The sequence below is a fragment of the Setaria viridis genome, chromosome 9, assembly GCF_005286985.2.
Source record: "Setaria viridis chromosome 9, Setaria_viridis_v4.0, whole genome shotgun sequence".
NCBI lineage: Eukaryota > Viridiplantae > Streptophyta > Magnoliopsida > Poales > Poaceae > Setaria > Setaria viridis.
In genome coordinates, this window is record NC_048271.2 from 1031018 (window position 1) to 1047614 (window position 16597).

The 16597-nt window shown below is 46.7% G+C and overlaps 1 protein-coding gene and 1 pseudogene across 1 annotated transcript; one reads left to right on the top strand and one right to left on the bottom strand.

The window, feature by feature from the left end:
• Positions 1 to 229: 229 nt before the first annotated feature.
• Positions 230 to 2480, bottom strand: LOC117840017 (transcription factor GHD7-like; annotated as a pseudogene).
• Positions 2481 to 7892: 5412 nt separating this feature from the next.
• On the top strand, positions 7893 to 11217 carry LOC117836628 (uncharacterized). Its single transcript, XM_034716094.2, has 8 exons — positions 7893 to 8166; positions 8418 to 8507; positions 9259 to 9318; positions 9752 to 9791; positions 9883 to 9976; positions 10419 to 10478; positions 10547 to 10638; positions 10781 to 11217. The coding sequence occupies exons 1-8, from the start codon at positions 8021 to 8023 to the stop codon at positions 10868 to 10870; spliced, it is 672 nt and encodes a 223-aa protein (XP_034571985.1). The 5' UTR covers positions 7893 to 8020; the 3' UTR covers positions 10871 to 11217.
• Positions 11218 to 16597: the final 5380 nt, after the last annotated feature.

A 16597-nucleotide genomic window follows, 5' to 3' on the forward strand; every position in this document is an offset into this window, starting at 1 on the left:
GACTAAAGCTCCCCTAGTTGGTGGTCGTTAGTGGTGGTCTTTTGACCCGGGACTAAAGGCCCTTTAGTCCCGGGTCCAAAAACAACCGGGACTAAAAAAGCTGGATGGAAGGTCTCTGCCAGCGCATATATTAGTTGTCTTCATAGTTCAAATTGCTTACACCACATATACAGTATAGTTAAGCTTGTAATGCTGGCCACAGCTAGGGAACTAGCTAGAAGTTATTAAATTTGGTGAACCCAGCCTAATAGTGTCATATAAATACCAATACAGATGATAATTCTAAAGTCGTTAATATGGTTGGCAATCGAGACAACACATAGTTACTAGATATATATGTACTATGGATTCGATTATTAATATGCTTATATATGTCTAGCTTGGGCTATGCATGGAACCAGCAGCGCCCAAGATCAAGCCGACTGTGATCATAGCTGGTCGTTGCCAACGCTGGTTGCCGTGGCGCAGAAGCTTCGGGTACCTTAGTAAAGCGGCCTCTCACTCGGGGTCTCATCTCTGCATAGGCTTTCCTGGATGCATATCGTATTTGCTTCTCATAGCACCTCCTCATCCTCTTCTCCTTGTACCTCATCAGCTTTGCCGCCCTTTCCATTGATGGATCGGCTGGCCTTTGCAGCTGATTGTTGATCAGGATTGGCTCCTTGAGCCTCGAGCTTGCAGCATCAGTGAATGTGCTCCCACAGAATGACATCTGCATGCAACAAGAATTTAAATCATAGGAAAATGGACAAGGTATACATGCAGATATATAATTTAGTCGAGCAAAAAATGTGTCAAAATAGGCCTACTTATGCGTGAGCCATGAACATCAGACGTTGCCTAGCTGGGACGATTTGGGATCCTAAAATTAGATCCAAAGCCAATGCGACAGCGTTTGTTATCACTCCTTGCTCCTATTGATGCAAATGATTAAGTTCTTTCTATTTATATGCTTCCAAAATGCATCCATTGATCAGGTATTACAGCAAAATGTAAACATCCAATCTGTCAGTTAACCACATAAAATGAGACAGCTTATTACCTATTTCATCAATCTTTGGCAAGGACATACCTTCAGGATCGATGTATAGACACTAGATGGATATATCAGATATACATGTGAAAATTTGACATATCATGTTTAGTTTGCGAGCATTCTTTCTTGGTGTCTTTAACATACAATCAAACAAGTCAGATCAGCTAACTAGCTAGCAAGGTAGATATATCACTGAACATACCTAATATGCATATTAATTTATGGTTGATTTCTCGCATATATACATATCATCAGCGCCTAATTAAAAGACCTATATATCCTGGGACAAGAGCATAGTTTTAATTTTCAAGATGAAAACACACTCCAACAAGTAGTGAAAAAATGGAAAAAAGGAAACCTATACGGTTTTCTCCTTTTATTTAATAGAATTTGTTGAGTTGCTACAAACACATATAAGTTTGATGACAAGATTATATACGATCAACACAAGTATAATACTATATTTGCCTTTCTCCATATATATTTCCCCTCCACAAGGGAATATCTCCACCGGTGATTAATTTCCCTCTCAGTCCTCGGAGTGTATTAGTTATTAGTTTGCTTTGATAGAATTTTATGTGTCGATTCTCACAACAAACCAGCACACCGCTTTGTATGTTGCTTACTTAAAAAACAAGCCAGAATCCCTAAATTTAAGTAGAAAAACAACATCAGCCCTCGCCACCAAAGGTTAAGGCCCAGAATCTTTCGCGGTTGGATCACTTTTAACAAGGCATGTACACAAGAACCACATGTGGTGTGGAGCTCAAGAAGAAGCAAATAGAAAAAACAACGAAAGAAAGAACTGTGACCAACAATTAAGCACAGAAAAGAAGCAACAGTTGCCGAGTGAACCGGCCGGAGATTCTTTCGAACCACTACTACTTACGATTTCGAACCACTACTACTTACGATGGCGGCGCTTGCTGCTGTCTCCGTGTGCCGGGCGCCGCCGCCAACTCCCAGCCTGGCGTCCACCTCTCCCTGGCCAAGGGACACCTCAAAGGTGAGCCCTTTTCCGGGGTGGTACTGCAGCCCAAACGGATCAAACGCAGGTGGCCTTTGGTGAGGCTGGTTCTCAACTGGGGACCGGTCATCGCCGACGGCGGGCGGCGGGTCGTCGAAGAGCCAGGCAACGCTTTCATGGTCGTCCTGGCCGAAGAACTGGAACTCGTGCAGGCTCCCCGGTGGCTGCTGCGTACCGGGCTCATGATGATCATGAACCTCGCCGGTGAAGATGGAGAAAGCAGCCTGGCTGTCGTCTGCTCCGGCGTGCAAGAGGTGCGGGCAGCAGGCGGACGCGCCGCACGCGCTGCACGTTGGCCCCGACATGGATCGATCGAAGAGGCTTCTTGTCAATTGAGATGGTGTGGAGGAGGAACAAGATGCTAGGGTTGCTGGTCATATATAATGCCATGGGGGGCAGCATAAATGCTAGCTACGAGACAAAAGCAAAGGCAAGGCAAAGAGGGGATAAAAAAAAGCTAGCAGATGACGACCGGTGCAGGGCAAGCCAATGTGCGGGGCGGAAGAGATATGAGCGATCGCCTCTGCATTTCTGACGTGGACGATTCCGCGCCACGTGCCTGAGGAAGATGAGCTGTCGCCTCCCTATTGGTCCATCTCGCTAAGCCGCGCATCATATATTCCTTTTAGCTACCCAGTTTGTGCTCACTTTATAATTCTAGTTCTTTTGCCATTTCTGGCATGAAAAGTGTATTCATCACAATAACAGCAGTAATCAAAATATTTAGGCATGATTGTAGTATATTATCACCAGTGTTCACAATGGTATGCACATATATCAAAGAGATACATATAAAGAAATACTCCATCCCTTTTTATAAATATATGATGTTTAGGACAAGCTAATAAGTTCAGTAAATTAATTAATTAGTTTGTCATGAACGCCATATATTCGAGAAAAGTATACGAGAAGAATCATGCCATGCGGCAAAGAAGAAGTTGTCCTAATTTTCATATGCCAAGATAGGGACTTGTGGCATCGACTCTGTACCAACCGACAGGGTTAATAACCTAGAAAAGTCAGTAGTAAGCTAAAAGTAGACATTCCTGCAAATGAAATGAACCAACAGACTACCGAGAGATCAAGTGGCAAAACATTTCAATAAAAAAATGAAGTGGAATCTGTAGACCAAGGTGCATTGTTTCCATTAAGACTGTATATATCTTTTGGTGCACTTATTTGGTCTCTTTTATTGACTGCTAGATGGTCCAGCGTGTACCAGTTGCGAAACCGGTACTAAGGGAGGTTGAGCACTGGGACTAATATGAACTTAGCAGTACCATTTGCGAAACCGGTACTAAGGAAGGTTGAGCACCGGTACTAAAGGGGACTTCTCTGGCTCTGATAGTGACACAAAAGTGTAAGATGCATCAGGAGAGGTCTGCCTGCTTCCTCCTACCTTTGAATTTTTCTTTACAAAAGCTACAGATATATCTACATATCTACTCTATTAGATCCTCAGTTCCCTGTCGATTGCGCCACGATAGATGTAGGAATGCACAAGGAAGGTTGCACCATCGGTTGCCTCATATTTGATTCGTTCGGGGCATGCTCACACATACATGATCAAGCAGAGCCTCTCGGGGCTCCTGGACCTGAATTGGGAATCCAAAAGATACAGGTGTGCACGTGGGGTGGATCAGTTACCAGGCCCTTGTGCTGCCACCTGGACCAGAGGGCGTGGCCGCACGGATCTTCTTTTCTTGTTCTTCTTGTTCTTTTTCTTTCTTGTAGCCCAGAGCATTTCCTTTCCATCCATCAGCTATCATTCATCCATGCATATATTATCTGATATGATGACTGTATATATCTGTATCTATCTACCAACTATCTATATATTTCTGTATGTACCTATCTACTTGCTTTAAGTACTGGCTCCACGGTGTGTATCTCTCATTTGTATGTTTGTGTATTTGTTTCCCTTTTTTTGAAAATGGAAATCATTCTGACCTCTGCGACCGCATACAGCCAAATTTTTACAGAATATTCAGCACATAAGCTGATCACAAAGAGAAGAGAAGGGAAACGAGCTTGCATATAGAAGGAAAAATTATAAGCAAAGTCTATTATTACTTCTCCATCCGTTCTTGGCGAAGATATCCAAAGCGACTACCTCCAATGCTTTGCTTGCCGAACGTACAGTTTCCTTTGCTCCCTCACACAGCAGCAAGGACCAGAATCGTAGCCAATATACTCCTCTGAACACAGCCTGCATAAAAGAAGTGTATCTTTTTTTTCCTCAAAACCCACTTTATTACTAGTACACCAAATTACCCATATAAGAGCTGCGACTCCGATAAAGATTATTCTTCTTTCTTCAATTCTTATGCATGTTAGCCAATTATGAGTTAAAGATCTAGGCGGCGTTAACCTACTAGATATATGAACCACCCTCCAAATATTTTTAGCATGCTGGCAATCAAAGAATAAATGTTTAATTGTTTCATTAGAATTATAGAAATAATATTTTTGACTTCCAATCCAGTTTCTTTTTTGCTAGATTATCCTTTGTTAATATCACACCTCGCTGGAGGTACCAAAGGAAAATCTTAATTTTCAAAGGAATCTTTAGCTTCCAAATAAATTTATTTGTAAAAGAAGAACCCTAGTTTATCAGATATTGATACACAGACCAGACCGAAAAATGACTTAGTTTATGCAAGTCCCAGGTAAATTTGTCGCTCCCATTTGAAAGATGGAAAGTGGCTATTTTAGCTACTAGGCTAGTCCAAGCTGATTGTCTATCCCCATTAAAGCCTCTTCTAAAAGATAAATTCAAAGGCGTTTGAATTTGTTTCCCTTTTAATTGTGGTATACATCTCCACCCCTCATATATATATCAAGGTGTGAGTAAGAAGATATATAGTTCAAGATCGATCCACAGTATCTCCATACGCAATGATATTATCAGTCCTTTACATGTAGTACCCAAGACTCACTCAAGAAAAAAAATATCACGCTGATTTATTTCGATATTTTTATTTCTGTAGAAAATAATTTTAAAACGTGATACTTGAGGAACCAAAAAAATAATTCAAAACAGAGGGCATGGAAGGAGAAATCAAGCAAAAGGACAGATAGCAAAGACTTGAGCTGAGCAAGGGAACCAACAAAATACACGACGACGTCTATTAATTCAATAGTTCTATATCAGAACACTATTATTTTGATCGGTGGCACGGATGACTTTAAAATCACAAACCTTTTATATTTGTATATATAATGTAGAGTTCATTGTCGCCTGCAATTGCTGACCCTCCATTGCCTTTTTGTTGGACTAGTGCGGCGGGCACTTTGGGTTGCAAACGGGGCAATTAGTCTCACACTCATTCAATGTGTCATAACACAACTCTTCTGGCATTTTATTTATGCAGCAGTAGCAATCTTCCCAAGGTGTTCCACACTTCGAGGGCGTTTGGTTCCTCGAGCTAAAGTTTAGTCCGTGTCACATCGAATATTCGGAGGAGGCTAATAGGAGGACTAAATATGAGTTAATTATAAAACTAATTGCACAGATGAAGGCTAAACGGCGAGACGAATCTATTAAGTCTAATTGATCCATCATTAGCAAATGTTTACTGTAGCAGCACATTGTCAAATCATGGACTAATTAGGCTTAATAGATTCGTCTCGCCGTTTAGCCTCCATTTGTATAATGGGTTTTGTAAATAGTCTACGTTTAATACTCCTAATTAGTATCTAAACATTCGATGTGATATGTGCTAAAAATAAGTCGCTTGAACCAAACACCCTCGAGTCTTGTGGCAAAATATCAACACGAGCTTGTTCTCATGTGGTGTTGTGAAGCCGACCACCGTAGCATTATCACTTGTGTTGTTGGTAAGTCCAGCATCTTGTAAGTGATAACGACCTGATGCAATATCTTACAGCCATCAACATATATTCAGCAAACAATTTCAAGCATGCATGAAACTACATGATATATTAATTTAAAGCTATTTTTCCACAAAACCATGGATGTTATATGTATTGATTCGAGAGCCATAAAACCATGTCTTTTGATATGTGTCCTACTTAATGGTCTTTTTTAACAATAACTCTTCTACGGTACACAATACTAGGCTATAGTAGTGTTCGAAAAGGACTAATTGTATACAAACATCTAACGGTCAAGATTAATTGTATACTACTGAAACCTTCACCTGTGGTATGGATAGTATACATGAGTAGTATGGATAGTATAAGGGTATCATGGTAAAAGAACACAAATGACATCACTAAAATTTTATTTCTGACACTAGCATAAAGTTTAAAAGGCCATTCCGTTTGAAATATCACTTTTCGCATGTAATAATTACTAAATCATCCACAATCATGAACATTTAGATCTTATATATACTATATACTACTAAGTAGTAGTATTGTGTACCGTTAAAGAGCTCAACAACAAAACCTTAATTACTATTTGACATGAAGTATTGAAAGGGGGAAACACATTTGAGAGTAAGACAGAACAAGAGGCAAACCAGAAGACCCAAACTGTATCATCGTCCTTAGTTACGAGACAAAGACGATGATGATTGTAGACTTCAATTGCGCTGTCGACGCAAAGAGCATAACAAACAACAGCATAGTAGCCATCATGTGCACCATGGCGTCGTCGTGGCACCTCATGCATGCAAGATCGATCTGAGAGTTGGGTCGTACGCGTGATTTATGGCGAAAGAATTGCCCCTGCAGAATTGACTTGCATGGGGGTATTATTTATAGATGACTATGTATCCACATGGTAAGTAAATTCATGACTACTACACGATACAAATATCTATGCATAGAACTATAGAAGGAGATTTAGCGAGATACAAGCACACATGGAAAGTGCATTATTAATGACTACGTGAGTTAGATTGGATATACGAACAAAACATGTTAAGAGAGAAATAAGATTATACCTTTATTTAGTGAATGGCAACCACGTCCACATGGATGATGGGAAATTCAAGACCATCCCATGCCTATCCAAAGTTGCAAACGCAATGAAGTGGAAAAAAAAAAGGACGGAAGAAACTGACGTGGGCCGCCGCTACAAATTTGGGATGACGGATCTACCTATTTCATGAATCGGTCGGCCTGCCAAATCCATGCATGACTCGGTGTCCAATTCGATTGGACCGGCCCACCACTCTGTATTCGCAGGCCCCAGACGCATTCCTTCCCGGGAATGTATAAGATGCAACCCATCTGCTCTGTGCAATTTTAAAAACTCTAAATCATTAATCCAATGGATAGGATTAGAGATGGAGTTATTTTGCAATTTAATGCCCGCCGGTCAGCAGGTTTTTTACGAATCCCCCTGCCCTTGAATTCGGTTCCCCTCCCCCCCCCCCCCCCCCCGGCCCCTTCCATTGCGAGAAGCCGTTGTCGCCCCTTCCATCGCAGTTCGCCGCCGCCGCCCCTTTCGTCGCAATTCGCCGCCGCCGCCCCTGAGAGGCTGCTCAGCTTGGCGAGGATGCCGCCCCCTTGAGAGGCTGCTCGTCCTGGTGAGGGGTGAAGGGGCGGCTAGAGGAGAAGGGGCGGCCCACGGGCAGCGGTGAATCACGACGGAAGGAGCAGTGGCGGCGATTTGAATCACGATGGAAGGGACGGCGGCGGCTTCTCGCGATGGAAGGGGCCGAGGAGAAATGGATTCAAGGGGTGCGGAGATTTGAAAAAAATCTTGTAACCAATTAAATTAGCATCTTATGATCTTGACTCAAGTTTCCAAAATTACATGGGTCCGTTCCCTTCCTTCCCAAGCCTCTCCTGTGTCCTTTCCGGTCCTCTCCTCAGTCTCCTCAGTCTCCTACTAGTCACCAAACCAAACCAAGCCGCAGCCGGCATCCATTTCAAAACCCGCGAAACCGAACGTGACGTCACGACCGCACCACCCCCAAAGGCGGCAAACCCCCGCACGCACGAGCGAGGCGAGGCGGCGGTCTCGGGGGTGAGCACCAGCGATGTCGGCGGCGGGGAAGGCGAAGGCGAAGGCGAGCGGCGGCAAGCGGGGCGCGCCGCCCAAGGACCCCGCCGACGCGCCGCTCCTCTCCGACAAGAGGCGGCGCGAGCGCGGCGGCATGGACGACTCCGACCACGAGTTCGACAGGTGCCTTGCCCTGCTTCCCTCTCCCCCCTCGCACGCCTCTCGCGCTCGCTATTCGGCCTGGTTATTTTGGATTGGGCGGGGTCCGTGCTCGAGATCGTTCGAATCGAGGTGATGAAGCGAGGGTTTCGTGATTGCGCTTCCGTTCGACGCGAATTTTGCTCCATCTCTGTTGATTTTCCTCTTGTTTTTGGAAATTTCGTGTGATTAATTGATTTCTCTATACACATCTAACGTGTGATTGGTGGAGCCAGTGACATGAAGGAGATCGTCACGCTTCTGCGACACATCAAGGACAAGGCCCACAAGGACGGTCAGAAGAAGACGGAGCAGGCTATCTCCAGGTGATTTCAGTTTCCATTCCACGCGTCCATCCTACATTTTGGTTCTGCTGAATTTATGCGAGTGACTGTTCTGTCAGTGTACGTAATGTATGTGTGCAACTGCTTTGTTTGCCCCAATCGATGGAGATCTGGTGCATGGTAAGCGGCACATCTACTTAGATCTGCTGAATTTGCAGATTATGACTGATTGACATCTGATGCACCAACCTTAGGAAGGAATGTGACAGTGCTATTTGCTGTGTCGCGTCTGATTTTTCATTTTTGGACCTCAGATGGCTGTGCTTGAAACCGCAGATTAGTAGGGCGCCTATGATGCGTGTCAAGTTGTTTGTCAATGCCTGGGTATTTTAGTGAATCATTGATTGTTGTTGTAGTTGATGATTACTTGATTAGAGAATTTTCTGTTCTCTTGGTCTGCACATGCTGAAGGAAGCATAACTTACTACTGAATTCCCTGAAGTGACTGGCAAATAGTTGATAAGTAGAGAATTTGTTGTTACTTGGTCTGCGTATGCTAAAGTTAGCATAATTGACTGGACTCAATCCACCTATGGTGACTGGTAACTGTCAAGCGAATTGAGACTAGAGTTCAGGAACAATGGCTTATATAATCATATATATGGTCTGGGTGTGCTCAGTCCTTTTTATTCTATTGCCGTTTCGGGTGTCCAAAGCTATCTTCTATCTGGATGTTGTACTCATTGCAGATAGCTATTCCTAGTACATTTCTAACAGTTTTCTTAACTTTCAGTGTGGCAACAGAGATTCAGACTATAGTACAGGACACCAAGACTAAGTTTGAGAAGGAAAGGTGAGGAACTAATTAATGCACATCGCAAGCCTTTCAGTAACTTAAACTATAGAAACATATATTCCTGCTAGTTCTTTATGTGAGATCAGATGTGATCCTTTTTAGTTGTTGCTATAAATTAAGAACTGAAACAAGTAATTGATAATGAATACTGTGAACGCTCATTGAAATGTAAACCTGACAGTTGTTCCGTATGTGCATGCGCAGGCAGAATTTTCTGCCTATGGTGAGGAACTAATTAATGCACATCGCAAGCCTTTAAGTAACTTAAACTATAGAAACATATATTCCTTCCAGTTCATTATGTGAGATCAGATGTGATCCTTTTTAGCTGTTGCTATAAACTAAGAACTGAAACAAGTAATTGATAATGAATACTGTGAACGCTCAATGAAATGTACACCTGACAGTTGTTCCGTATGTGCATGCGCAGGCAAAATTTTCTGAAAGCACTGTCAAAGACTTCAAAAGAGGTTTCGAATTGTATTTGATGCTGCAATGTGCTTCTGGTTACTAATCTGGTCAGGTTTTGGTTAATGGAAAGTTCATTTGTATGCTATGCAGTGTGAAGGCTTGTTGAAGAATGAGTACACCAAACTTCAAGCAACACACGATAAGTTCTGCAAAGACAAAGCTGCACACATACAGAATTTCAAAGGTATGCCAGATAAGAGACAATGCAGCCTCTTGTGATTTGCTATATTTCTTATCATCTGTCTTTACCTAGCTTATGTCATGCTCAAGCAATAATATTGTTATAGTTTCATCTTGCACATGTCATGCTTATGCAGGTATCGAATAACCTTACTGTTTCATCTACATGGCTCCTAAATCCATATATTGCTTAGCTAAAAATGAGTTTTGTTGTTTGCCTGTTTGTTTTTTATCATCAGAGAACCTATAGACAAGTTCACCTTAGGAAATCCCAGTCTGCACATATGCTTAATTTGCTAGCAATTTTGCAGCTACTAAATGCCGTTAATCCTACTTGCATAGAGCCCTGTGCTGTGCCTATACTGTCTCTTCCTTAGTTTCACTGAAATAGTTGTCATCAGTTATCCTCATTTTCAATCGACTTATCTATCTGCTGTTTTCTGCAGACCTTTTCTCAAAGTTTGAAGATGATAAAGAGAAATTGCTTATGCAGTATGAACTGCAAAGTAAGCAGACAGCCTTTCCTTTGGTTGTGTTTATGAGTTCCTTGCTCTGACATGCTGCCTTTTAACAGGGAAGAAGGAGAAGACTACTCTGTCTGAACTTGAGAAAACATTTTCAGAGAAGATAGCAAATGCAGAAGAATCTCTGAAGAAGATGAAGCAGGTATATGTTAGAGCATGCATGATTAGAACTGTAGTATCCGGTTGCTGATCTCATTCACCTGTCCCATAACCGAAACTAAACTTGTATATAGGGTTCACTTACCATAATCAATTCCCACCAGTTTTGCGTTCATGTTTCGCAGGATGACAAATCAATCCACATCCTTCGCAAGTCCATCGGCTCATTTCTGGGTGGCGACGCTGATGATCAATTTGGTCAAGATGATGACTGAAGCTGCTCTCACCTAATGGGTTCTTTGAGATCTATGTGGATAATATGTTATTGGAGAAAATACCAGTACATAGCGGAGGCAAGGTCCGATAGGGAGTTGATAGTTCGACTGCACAGCTCACGTGTTTAGTTTTCATATTTCGCGTTGTTTTCTACTTGGTGTGTTTTAGTGTTGAGCTTAGGCTGAGATTATGCTAGCTTGGAATCGCATTTTCTGGTAGCAACATTACAAAACTTGCTGTACTTACCGGGCCGGGATGCTTTACATTTTTTGGTCAGTTTTGCTCGTCATTTCACTGTGAACCAAATTCTCCCGTATCAATGATAACATATATAGTATACTTGTCATTACAATTTACAAATTCATAGTTTTCGAATGAAAAAAGGAAAAGAACAGGAGATTCACACACATACTCCACCGGGGAAAAGGTTCGTTTTGAAGTAGCAGCATCGAAGGACCTGTTCGTCATGTTTAGGACTTCACGGACGCTTTCTGATGGTCGCAGTGGCCTGGTCGGGTCCTTGCACGTCGACCATGGAGGACTTGGAGCACGCCTTGCACTTGAGGCACCACCGGCCGACGCACACCATGGACGTGTACGCCGCCTCGCACTCGGGACACTTGGCCGGGCACTGGAACACCTGGCGCCCCTGCCCGGCGGGAGGCTCCTTCCTCGCCGGCGGCTTCTTCTGCCACGGCGGGCTCAGCCACTCGGGGCACCGGGCGCAGTTCATGCCGGCCTGCTGCTGCAGCGGTCCGATCTTGGCGGCGTACTCGTTCTTGCAGGACGGGCAGTAGATGAGCATGGGCTTGCGCGGCACGTCAAACATAAACTGCATCACCGGCGGCGGAGTCCGCCGCGAGGCGGCGCGAGGCACGTCGGCAGGCGGCGGGGTGGCCCGGGGCCCGCCGGAGTCCCGGCAGCCGGAGGCGACCGAGGCGAGAGCGTCCTCGCGCGCCTGGCGGAGCAGCTTGAAGGCCCCCTCGGCGGCGGCGCAGGAGCGGGCCTTGTCCGGGTGGACGAGGAGGGACAGCCGCCGGTACTGCTTCTTCACGGCGTCCTCCGTGGCGGCGGCGCCGGGGCGGATGCCGAGGACCGCGCGCCACCCGCCCCCCGCGGCGGTGTGGACCTCGTACGCGGCGAGCGCGTTGGCGACGCCGGGGAGCGACGGGCAGAGCCGCTTGGCCCGGCCGGCCTCGCAGTGCGCGCCGCGGATGTTGCCGGTGAGGAAGAGCTCCTCCGCGCGCTGGCAGGCCTTCTCGGCTTGCTCTTCTCTCTCGTCGTACCTCGCCATGTCGAAGCCTGCTGGATTGCTTGGCTGAGCCTGGTACCTGGCGCGAGATATATATTGCTGGCTGTCGCCTCCAACTCCAAGTCGGAGTCGGAGTCGGAGTCGGAGTCCGAATCGGAGCCAGTGCAGGAATCCGGATATCTCCTCGGGGTCGGCCGCAGGCCCCTCCCACACGGCCACACCTCCCATGGCTGGCTAAATGGACAAGGATGCTGTTGCTATCTTAGGATGATCAATGGAGCAAGAATTGCTTGATTTTTGCCGACGTCTTGCCATTGTTCTTGGGCGGTGATCCTGCATGCTATCAGTTATGTCTCTCTCTGTCTGAGCAGATGGGGAAGATGCCGAGGAAGAAGGCAGCTAACGATTGTTCTCAGCATGCACGATGATGGTGTTGTCTACATGATGTCCGAGCCGAACAACACCAACGGCTGGCATGGGTGGTTCCTCTCGACGTTAGAAACAACAGACTGAAACGACTCCAGATTGTGTTCACGATTTTGTTTATCTGACATGCTACCTTTAAACAGGGAAGAAGAACAAGAAGGCTACTATGTCTGAACTTGAGGTTACATTTTCAGACAAGATAGCAAATGCGGAAGAATCAATCCTAATAGACTGCTTCTGTTATACTTTTGCTGGACATATGTGGTTCATTTTGCTATAAAAGACTGGATATATTGCACCGTGATGTAAAGTCGGGATATTGAACTATTTTTTCTTATCTAAAAAAATGCTTATATTGGCGTTGGGAAAGAGGGGTCCATTTTATCCTAGTTACGTGCATTGTAATTAAATGCTATGAGAATCATATAAACAAAATGACAGTTTGTAACTCAAAGCACTCTGGATAATGTGAAATTTTTTTGATGATGAGTCAATCCATATCGTGCATTGAACTAAGGAGGCACCGAGGAAGAAGAGTTGACTGTTGAATTCTGACCAATCGCTAGAAGGCAAAATAGGTGTTTTTGATTCCCTTGCCTTGAGGTAAGTTCAAATCGTTCAAATCGGTCAATCTAGTCTCTTAAATTTTATTTTTTATCAAACTCGGCATACTCACATGGATCAAATATGGGCTCATACTTCCTTGATATACACACAAAAAAAATGTTTTCTAAAAAATTCATGTGCTCGTACTTCTTAGAGCCATGCGTGTGCTCATCATACAAATTTGATATGCAAAATGTACGTACTCGTACTCTTATCTATCTATATATATACACACACGCACGCTCGCAGGGAGAGTATACTCCGTGGCCGGTCATAGAATAGCTTATTCTATAGCCAGGCCATCTAACCAGCCACCCATCACAACTACTCTACAGTAAATCGATTATGGTATGACCATAACTGATTCCTCGAACATCATGACTCTAATTATAGTAACCTCTCGTCCTAGTTTATCGTCTCAAACCATTCAAGTTATCGTATCTACTCCGTAGTAAATTTATATCCACTAGTGTGAGACGATAAATTAGGATGAGAGGTTACTATAATTTAGAGTCATGATGTCCGAGGAACAGTTATGATCATACGTATAGTAGTTGTGATGGGTGCCTGGTTAGATGGCCTGGCTATAGAATAAACTATTCTATGGCCGGTCATGGAGTATACTCTCCCTACTCTCTCTCTAAAATCGACATGTGCTCACATACTTGTTGTGTATTCATACTCTCTTAGCATACTTATTTTGAATATACTCTAACGGTATAAATTGAGGAGGGGAAGAAGTCAAGGGTAAAAAGTATGTTTTGTATTAGTCTTGTGCTAACATGGAGCGACACGTAAGGATAAGTTTGACTAAAAATGATCTAAAAGTTGAGGCATAGACTTCCCTTTTGATAAAGTCGAGGACTCGAGGGAACAAAACTAAAAACCCTCTCGTAGGGAAACCTCGCTGGCCGGCGACTCCGCTCCGCCCGCATGAGCGGCCACGGGCGACCACCGTATTGGGGAGCGGGACCACCGTTTCCGCCCCATCCAGAGCAAGGCGGACCGGGCGTCTGGTGGTTTCCGGCCACAAACTCCTACGGCCACATGGGCGGCGGCGGCGGCTGGGTACCACCGGCGACGCCGTTTCCGCTACACACCGTGTACGGCGGGGGACCGGGCTACCCCTGTTACCTGCCGACCGCAAACGCCCCTGGATGGCTGGATACATGCCGGGGCAATCGGCTGCGCCATGGGCAGATGGAGGAAGGGGAGGGGGCCCGTCTTTGTTTGCAGATGGAGGAACTGGTCGGGGAACAGAGGCGACTCCGGCCGCGGTGAAGCACATTTATCCCAACAAGAACACGAACGAACTCAAGCCTCATCAGAGGGCCGATCGATCTCCACATACAACCAAGTTTGAGGAGGACAAATCCCCAATTCAAGACCAATCTTTGTGCCTTCGACCGTCTCCAATGGCGAGATCCCTGATCCCTCCAGCTTTCTTCTCCCCTCTCCCACGCTTCCCGAGGTATCTCGCCCTCCGGATTGGGTCTTCGTGGACAAGCGGGCGTACATCGCCAAGCGGGAGAACGCGACCACGGCGCAAGGCGCCTCAAGCGGCGGCGACATCGTGGAGGTGTCCTTCTGCCTCGCGAACCCGCCGGCTATCTCCTACCTGTGCGTCCATAGCCCTGGCCTCGTGGGACACCCGGATTCGGGCTTCTATGCCGTGCCGACCGTCGTCAGCGCCGAGGGTGCCTTCGTCCTTCTCGAAGTCTCCTTCTCCCACCACGGAGGGAGGCGCAACTTCTTCGTCTACAAAGCCGTCCCCGGAAAGCCGTGGCTCCGCTGTCTCCCTAACCCCTTTCCACCACGTGACATCTGTCCCTGGGAGATCGGCATCCTGCCCCTCGGCCGCGGCGATGGCAAGGCCGGCTTCGTCGTGGCAGCTCTCGTTCCGCATCTTGAAAGTGACGTCGAAGCTCGGCCGCCGTTTGATCTCCACCTCTTCTCCTGGCCCGGCAATGGAGAATGGCGCACCCTGGTGCCCCGGCTGGACCCGTCGTGCGAGAAGGTCTTCTCCCATTACAGCAGCAAGGTGATTGTGGTTGGAGGAGGCTTCCTGGGATGGGTTGATACTGGGATATTTAATTTTTTGCCACTGCGATGTTTACTTAGACCCCGTTTGGCACGGCAGTTTTTTTTTCTCTGACTTATTTTGTACGAAAACGTTTGGCAAAATGGCTTCTCCTAACTTTTTAGAATGTATAGAAGATGTCAATTGTCCAAAATACCCTTATATTTTTTTTCCCTTTTCTTTTTTTCTTCATTTTTCTTTTCTTTTTCTTTCTTTTTTATTTCTCTTCTCCTCCCTTTTTTTTCTTTTCCCCTCCTCTCTCCTTATCCGACCGGCTCTTTCCTTCTCTCTCGCGCGGTCGGCGGCCAGGCCATCACCCGCGTCCCCACCTCCGGTCCTTTGCCCTCCACCTTCGGCCTTGCACCCCCACCTCCCGCCGGCGGACATCGTCGATGCTGCGCCCCGCCCGCCGCCATGGACTCCGCCGGCGCATCAGCGCGTCACGCCGCCGTCGGTGCTCCACCTGCCGTCGATCCGCCCCAAGCCCGCCACCGTGGTCTCTGCCGGCGCATCAGGCGCGTCACGCCGCCGCCACCAACAGGTTAGCCCTGCACCCGTGCCGCTCGGTCCCGAGGACAGCGATGGAATTGGATGGGGATGAGCCGCAATAAGCCGCTATTTTTGGCTTCTCGCGCGGGGAGGAACTGAGTCAGCGCATTTTGCGGGGCTTCTCCCGGCTTCTTGCCGTAAGCCGTTTTGCTGGTCATCGTTTGGCAGGGCTTCGCCCGAAGTCGCTCGCGGAGCCGTGGCAAAGGCCCTGCCAAAGGGGGGCTTAACCCCTCTCACGTTCACTCTTCTCAAGATGATATGATATGACGAAGAAGAAGCTTCAGAAAGCAGTGGCCGTGTCGCGGCTGCGCACGTGGACCGTGGCGTCGTAGGAGCAGGCTTGGCACCGGAGCTTACACATGCCGACGGACACCGACGACGAGAACCGCGTGCCGCACCGCGGGCACGCCGTGGGGCACGTGAACTCGCCAGTTACCTTGCCGCGGCGCCTCCCCGCGAGGCGGTGGCGGTGGCTCAGCGCCGGTGCCCGGGGTTGCCCCGCCCCGCCGCGGCACGAGTGGCACCTCTCGCCGGGCTTGCCGTGGTCGGTGGACTCCGTGTCGCAGTGCCCGCAGTAGATGGTTCCGTTGGCGCGCGCGTACGCCGCCCGCCGCGCCTTGGAATCGAACGTCGAGCCGTCGGGCTCGGGCGCCGGCGTGAAACCGAACGACGACCAGTCCGGCGGCGGCGGCCTGCTCCCGTGACACTTAGTAGTAGTGTTTTACGCAACTTCAAACACTACATCGACTACAACAATTAATCACCCATGCAATTAATCATCGAAAGACACTGCTGTCTCTGCTCCGCTGCTTG

What these genes read in the sequence shown, in the direction of transcription:
- LOC117836628 (XM_034716094.2), top strand. Translation starts at nt 8,021, where the DNA reads ATGTCGGCGGCGGGGAAGGCGAAGGCGAAGGCGAGCGGCGGCAAGCGG. An exon ending in ACTAAGTTTGAGAAGGAAAG is followed by an intron (nt 9,319 to 9,751) that starts GTGAGGAACTAA and finishes GTGCATGCGCAG; the next exon opens with GCAAAATTTTCTGAAAGCAC. An exon ending in CTCTGAAGAAGATGAAGCAG is followed by an intron (nt 10,639 to 10,780) that starts GTATATGTTAGA and finishes CATGTTTCGCAG; the next exon opens with GATGACAAATCAATCCACAT.